Below are 8,164 nucleotides of genomic sequence, written 5' to 3'. Positions count from 1 at the left end.
TATATATATATATATATATATATATATATATATATATATATATATATACAGGGTGCTGTAAAAAGGTACGGCCAAAATTTAGGGAGATATTCCTCACACCTAAAGGATGAAAAAATGTTATATGAACATGGGTATTTGACATGAATACTTTACAATACTGATCATGGATGCAAGATGTGCTCATCGTATATTGCTATATAATACGACGCTTAGCGCCATCTATTGCTACGTATGTTGATTAACTCCCAAACCATGTTTAAACGTTAATTACATGTATCTATAACATGCCCCTCCTTACGGCTTAATAGAGCATATAGTCACCTAAACGACTTGGCTTTTTTGTCGTCCTCTCCGACTTTTTTAACTCTTGAGGAGGATTGAGTGTTTGCTGTTCTCTCTGTTGCTCTACTTGTTCTTCTTGTTGGGTTGACCCCCTAGACTGATAAAAGTTTCCAGGACTTCTAACTCTTTCCTACCATGGCCTTATGTGTTGTTCATTGCACCTTAGCATGGTTTTATCTTCCATTTGCACCACATAAGAACGAGGATGTCTTGACTTTTAAACTATTATGCCTAATAGGCATAATTATAGGCATATTAGCCACTTTTTCGGATGTACCTTATTTTCCACCCATACGCTTTGATTTGGATGAAAAATTGTTGATTGCCTCGATCCCGTGTTGCCTTGCTTCTTTAGTTGATTGTGCTTTTTACTGGTTGACTGTAAATATGCTGATGCCCATATAAAATTGCGAATGGGGCAACCATAAAATTTATCTGCTGGATTCCACCCGTGTGAAGTAAGAGTTGTATGAGAGCATAATGTCTTAAACGGACATAGTTGGGAATTTGTTCATTAGATTTTTAATTGTTTGAATTGTCCTTTCTGCCAATTCATTATACTTTGGATAATATGGACTGCTAGGCTTCCATGTTATAAAACACTTACTTAAGAATTCTTGAAATTCTCTTGACGTTAAAGATGGATCATTTTCAGAAACCAATACTGTTGGCAATCCGTATAACATAAATATGATTTCAAACTGTTCAATGACTGACTTTGCATTGTACGAAACTAATTTTTTGACTGCAGCCATATTAGAATAATGGTCCACTACTAACAGATAATCTTTATTGTTTGACTTGTATATATCTGTAGCAATTTGCTCCCACGGCGTTATTGGCTATTCTCTTGGTAGTATCTGTGCTGCCGATTTTTTGTTTTGGCACAACTGGCACAAACTTTGCATAACTGAATCATATTTGTTATTGTTTTTGACATTCTTGGCCAGAATATTATTTCACGAGCTTTAGCAAATGTTGCTGTAAGTCCATGATGTACATTATATAGTTTTTTAAGCACCAAACTCTGCAACGCTTTAGGAACAACTAGCCTGCGACCTCGACATATTATACCCTCTTGAACATTCAATTCATCTGTGTGATTTATAAACGGCTTTAACACTTCCGGTATTTCTTTTTGTTTAGTAGGCCATCCCTTTTATATGTACTTGATTAGCTTCCTCATTGTTGCATCTTCTTCTGTAGCTTGGTAGCCTGTTATAGTTGTTGTAAGCGCATGTCGTCAAGTAAACTTAGTAATCTTTCTCTGATTGGTTCGACTGTCATTGACGCTGTTACACAGATTTTCCTTGTATCAAGCGGTGCCCTTAATAACGTATCTGCATACTCCATTAGTTTTCCTGGTTTGTATACTAACGTCAGATCATAACTGAGAGTTTTTAATTTCAGACTTTGTAATCGTGGAGACAACTCATCACAAGGTTTGTCCATCAACCCTATAAGTGGCTTGTGATCTGTTTGCACTGTAATTGGCCGACCATATGTATAGTACTTGAAGAACTCTAAGCAATGGGCTACCGCTGAAAGCTCTTTCTCTATAGGTGCATATCTTTGTTGTGTAACTGTTAATGCCGCTGAGATATATGCTATAAGTATATCATCTTGTAGCAAACATCCACCTACTTCCAAGTTGCTGGCATCTGTTTGCATATAATGGCTTGTTCGGTTCATATATACCTAGAGCTGATGCGTTCACTATTGCAGCTTTTAACCTTTTAAATGCCTCTTGCTGAGTCGGTGACCACAACCAAGCTGCGTTTTTCTTTAATAAACTTCTTAATGGTGCTGTTATTGTTAAGTACTAATCAATAAATTTAGCTAAATAATTTGTCATTCCAAGTATATGTTGTAATTCTTTCTTTGATGAGGGTGTCTGCATCTTCACTGTTGCTCTGATCTTTTCAGGATCCGTCTTTACCTTGTCACCGCTAATTACATGATCCAAAAACTTGAGTTCACTCATAGCTACTTTTGCTTTGTCTATGTTTAGTTTTACATTGTTTTACCTTGCTCATTGTAGCGTTTCATTGAGGCGTTCTGCATGTTCTTTTTCATTTTTTCCACAAATCAGTATGTCATCTTGGAAAGGACTAACATACTCCATATCTTTAAATACTTGTTCCATTGCTGCTTGAAATATTCCCAGTCCGCATTTTACTCCAAATGGAAGTCTTTTGAATCTGAATATTCTAAATGGGGTCGCAAAAGTGCACAAATAAGAGCTCTCTTCCTCGAGTTGTATCATGTAAAATCCTTTACATCCATTTAACAATGTAATGAATTAATTTCCTTTTACCTTTTATAATATTTCATCTAGTGTTGGCAAGTAATGTATTTTTCTTTTGATTGCTTTGTTTAAGTAATCTATATCTAGGCATATTTTAATTTGTCCATCTTTCTTAGGTACTATTACTATAGGATTAATCCAGTTAGTTGGTGTTTTTACTTCAGCAATGATGTCATTTTCTAAAAGCCACTACAATTCTCTTTTTACTTTTGGTATTAGTGTTTCTGGAATACGTCGAGGATACACTGCTACTGGCATTACATTCCCATCTATGTAAATGATGAATTAACCTGGCATTTTCCCTATTCCAGTAAATACATCTTTATATTGAAAAACATTGAAGGACGAGCTTCACATTGACGCAATTTGCTCAAATGATAAACTGTCTTTGGCCGTTTCCGGTAGGATAGAGTGAACATGGGGAAAATGTGCTCGTGAAGAGGGAAAGGAGGAGAGGAGTGTAAGGAGAGAGGAAGAAAGGTAGAGATGGGTCGAAAAAGGGCGAAATGAGAGGAACAAGGGGGAGCAGAGATACATGAAAGGGCGTGAGGGAAGGGCCACAAAAGGGAAGGAAGGAAGATGGAGAGTTTGGAGGTTAGGCGGAGAACAGGAATAGAGCACGTGAGAGTTGATGATAAGAAAGCAGGGAGATGGAGCAGATAAAGAACGGATCGGTAAGGAAGATGGAAGGTGTGGATAGATTGAGCGGACGGAGAATGGATCGATAAGGAGGACGGAAGGTGTGGGTAAAGTAGAGGGCGTGAGATAAGGAGACGTGGTTGAAAACTGAGGAGGTCGGTATAGAGGGAGCGGAAGGTGCAAGCATATGGAGGATTGTGATCGGAGGTTAGAGGTATTCGGAAGTGTAGTGCATAATAAAAAGGGGATAAGAAAGCGAGGGAGAAGAGCAGAATAGGATAGGAAGGAAAGAGAAGGAAGGAGATAAAGGTGGAAGAGGAAAGTGAGAGGAAAGAAAGAAAGGGAGAGAAATAAGAAGGCTGGGGCATGGAAAAGTGGTTGAAGGAGCTAGTGGTGGAGGTAAGGGAAATAAGGAAAGAGTTGAAATGGTGGAGAGAAGAGAGAGCGAGAGAAAGGAGAGAAAAGGAAGAGGAAACAACGGGGTCGCAAGAAGAGAAAAGAGAAGAGGAAGGAAAAGAAAGGAGAGAGGAGGCGAAGGATCAGAGAAGAAGAGCGAAGAGGGGGATAGGGGGAGCAAGGGGAGCAGTGAAGGAGGAAATTGTAGTGAAAAAGGATGAAAGGAGAGAGGAATCAGAAGAGACAGGCAGTAAAAAAGAAATTGTAGAGAAAAAGGATGAAAGGAGAGAGGAAGAAAGAGCCGGAGGAGAGAAGGGAAGTTATAGTAGAGGTAATGGAGGAGGTATTGGGGAGAAGGGTAAGAATGAGAGGGATAGTGGAAAGAATAGGGGAGGGGGGAAAAAGGTATTAATAGTGGAAATGGATAAAAAAGAGGACAAGGACGAGATATTGGAGAAAGGGAGTGAGATAAGGAGACTGTGGAAGATAGGCGTGGACGAGGATTTAACGATGGAGGAGAGAAGAATGAGATGGAGGATGGTAGAAAAAGCGAAGATGGAAAGAGGGTACGGAAGAAGCGTGGTGGTGGGTAACAGAAGGATCTGGATAGATGGAAGAGAATGGATATGGGACGAGAGGAAGGAGAGATGGAGGGTGAAGCGAGAGGAATAAGAGAAAGGAAACGGAAAGAGAAGGAGGGACGGGAAGGAGAGAAGAGAGAGAAGAAGGAAGATAGGGGGGAGAGAAGGGAAGGCGGGGAGAGGGGGAGTGGGAGGGAGAGGGTGGGACGAGGAAGGGGAGGGAGAAAAGTATGCAAGGTCGCATAGGGCCAGGTCGGGTAAAGGATGAAAGATAGAGGAGCTGTAAGAAAATGTAAAGGTTTGGGTACGTTCCGGAAAAACGCCTTCAAACCCTAAGGGGACGAATAAAGGATACATAAACGTCTTTGTTTACATTTGACTTGCCATCTATATGTTGTATTAATCCGAGCTTTACATATGTTGGTAATCCTAATATGGGTTCTGTGTTAGGGCTATCGCACACAAATTGACATAGCTGCATATGCATAGCATAAGACTGTCTGGACCAATGAGCATCGAACATAAAATCGCCATATTGATTTACATAACATGCTCATTGGTCCAGACGGTCTTATGCTATGTATATGCAGCTATGTCAATTTGTGTGCGATAGCCCTTAGAATCTGTTACATAAAACGTGAGAGTATGTTCGGCTTCATCTGTTCTACACTTAATGGTTAGTTTGCCCAGTATTGGAATAGTTTGATCACCCATATACATTTTCAATATGTCCTTTATTTTAACTAAAGTGCACGATATTTTATACTTGCCTACTGTTGCTATTGGCAATATATTAGCATCTGCTCCTGTGTCTAGTTTAACTTGTACACTTGCTCCCAAAATTTGTACTGGTTGAAACCACGCAAACGTGACATGCCTATACTTAATACACGAACTGTGTTTAAACTGTGTGAAACATTATCCTCATCTGAGCTTGAGCTTATTTGTTTGACTTGTTGAACACTCCTGGCTCTTGTACGGCACATTTTAGCAAAATGTTTTAACTTTTGACAATAGTTGCAGCTTTTTCCATACGCTGGACATTTACGTAGTTGATGTTGCAATCCATAGTTAGTGCACTTGAACTTTACTTGCGAATTGTTATTTTCTTCTTTTATTTGAGTTTTTTCTGCTGTATTTTTGTTGTTTGTTTAATCTGCCACAATTTGTTGACCTGTAGTTCATTGTTCTGAGTTGACATTACTAAAGCTTGTTGTTTTGATTGTTCTGCTACTCTGCACATGTCTATAGCTGCTAAAGCATTAATTTCATTTCCCTTAGTAAACGTTTCTGTAGTGCTTCGTCTTGAATTCCTACTACCAATCTGTCACGTACCAGACAATCTGATGTGTACCATAATCACAATTCTTTACTTTCTTTTTCAGTTCTAAGACAAAATCATCGATAGTTTGTTGTGTTTGTAGCACACATGAATGAAATTAAAATAAATGGTATATTTCGTTGATATAGGGCTTAAAATGCTCATCAAATTTGTTCAATATAACCTGTACTGTTAGTTGGTCATTTTCTTGCGTAAACGTGAATATCTCATACAAATCTAAGCCTTCCTCTCCAATGCTATAAAGTAATAATACACGTTGACGTTTTACTGGTTTGCTGTCCATTTTTGTGGTTGTTAAATATATTTCGAAACGTGCACGCCACTTTGCCCATGCTTTGGATTAACTCCGGATATAAACGGTTGTGGTTGAATGAGTGTGATTCCATATTGTACTTTCTTTATTTCCTGACTTCTGACACCATATTATGTTAATAAAGGCTATGACTAAATGTTTATATCTAATAAGATGTTTATTAACCTAAATGCTTTACAATACTGATTATGGATACAAAATGTGCTGATCGTATATTGGTATATAATAAGACGCTTAGCGCCATTTATTGCTACGTACATTGATTAACTCCCAAACTATGTTTAAACGTTAATTACACGTATCTATAACATATACTATTTTTAATCATTTTATTAGTCTCCAAACCAGAAGAGAAGACAATTTTTCAACAAAACCTTGATATAAATTGTACTTCCTGAAATTTGATTCCCATGACAAATGAGATTCTAGCGATATCTAATGCTGATTTTAGATTTAGTGAATCTTCAAATTTCGATCGTTTTAAAAAGACAAAGTTTTAAAAAGACTGCGATCCGTCTTAAACCGCAGTCTTTTGAGTCAAAAAGCCTGTGTTATTATGCTCAGTACTAACACTGTTTTGGACGTGTAAAGTTGTTGGCGTCAAATTTATCTTTTCCGCAATGCACGTCTGAATTGAAATATATATTTCTGTTTGTTTCTTTATAATATTTTTATGTCCTTCTCTTCATCTTGCTTGAATCAACAGGTGACGTCGTATTTGCTTTTGCACAATTAATGACGGGGTTTCTGCTCGTTGAAGAATCTCCGCTCATTAAAGATTATATACTCGTTTCCTTGGTGTATCTTTTTCTATGTCCAACGCCGAATTTTCCATAGAACTATCCATAAATATTACTTGACATCCAATTTGATCATGATTTGAAAAATGTTTTGCCGCAAAACTCTTGAATACATGTAAGGGGCAACCCTCTCCTTTCTTGTGGATCCGAAATGTTGGAATTTTTATTAATAATACAAATATGTATGTTAATATTACAAACCTCAAAATATATACCAATTGACGCGTATTAATATTTTTGAGAACAAAAAATTTAATAATAGTGCACACTACGATAACCACTAAATCAATAAACGAAAAACTGACGATATATATCATGCGCATGCTTTGCTCATTCTCCCTCAATGACCTTTATAAATCAAAAAATGTTTTAATGCCATCTATTAAGAATCAATATAAACTTTCCAAAGATGATGCAAATGTGTAAAGAAAGTTTTGTAAAATTTACGTTTTATCTCACACATATATTTAGTTTACTAAATTAATAATTTTATAAAATTATTATAAATTAAGACAATCTTTATAGTTTATACATTGCATTTTATCTTCCAAAATTGTTCTAAAAAAACTAATCGTTGTTATTTGTTTTCCAGATTACGCAAAACTGCAGTACCCTATTGAGTACATGCAAGTGGAAGGGCACAGTTAATCAATGTGACACATATTTCAAGCAAACTTTATCGCGGGATGGCTTGTGCTGCAGTTTTAATTCTTACACTTTTCCAGATACGATACCGGAGAAGTATAAATTTTTACAAAATCAAATTTCACATTGATGTAGGCATGATGCTTTAAGACTTATAAAAGAACTTAAGCCTTGTTGGGTTGCTACTGATTTCAATAAAAAATTCACAGTTACTTTGTTACTATAACTTTATTGTGTTATTTTACACATGTGCCAAGTGGAATGACTGATAAGCGATAACTGCAATTATAATCATTTCAAAAGCTCTTGCATAATTTTAGAAAAAAATGCGCTTTAGTTATTCTAACTTAACAAAATAAATTTTGTAAACAAAATGAATTTTATAAAGAACATTCTAATTTAAACGTTTTGTTTAAATAAATACATCATTATTGCAATCTATATTTACATGCCCAACAAGACTTAAAACAGATAAGACTTAAAAGATAAAAAAATTGAAAACACAAAATAAAAGAATATATGTATAATAGGATCGTGATATGACATTAGTGTGAGTAAAAGTAGATATGGAAGAAAACCATAGTTGTGTCAGGAGCGAAGTTTTCGCATGACAACTTTGATTTTCTTTCACACTTACTTTTACTCACATTAATATCGTACCACCTTGATATTATAATAAGCATGCAAATAAATGGTGCGGAAAAAATGTGAAAATAATGTGAAATACGGTACAAAAGTGATATGAAAGCAATGGTGTGAAAATATTGCAAAAACGATATAAAAGCGATGCAGAAGTGG

The 8,164-nt window shown here is 36.4% G+C and overlaps 1 protein-coding gene across 1 annotated transcript in view; it reads left to right on the top strand.

Annotated features, from left to right (window-relative positions):
• The window catches only part of LOC115238149 (sodium channel protein Nach-like), a 132,300-nt gene that overhangs the window by 12,540 nt on the left and 111,596 nt on the right, over nucleotides 1-8,164 (top strand). The window contains exon 4 of the mRNA XM_029811734.1: nucleotides 7,314-7,462. Coding sequence (XP_029667594.1) covers nucleotides 7,314-7,462 — 149 coding nt within the window. The remainder of the gene's footprint in view (nucleotides 1-7,313; nucleotides 7,463-8,164) is intronic.

Source organism: Formica exsecta, unplaced genomic scaffold (genome assembly GCF_003651465.1).
Source record: "Formica exsecta isolate Colony F162 unplaced genomic scaffold, ASM365146v1 scaffold322, whole genome shotgun sequence".
In the NCBI taxonomy this organism is placed as follows: domain Eukaryota; kingdom Metazoa; phylum Arthropoda; class Insecta; order Hymenoptera; family Formicidae; genus Formica; species Formica exsecta.
Note: the sequence above shows the minus strand (reverse complement) of the source record. Positions and strands in the feature narration are given on the sequence as shown.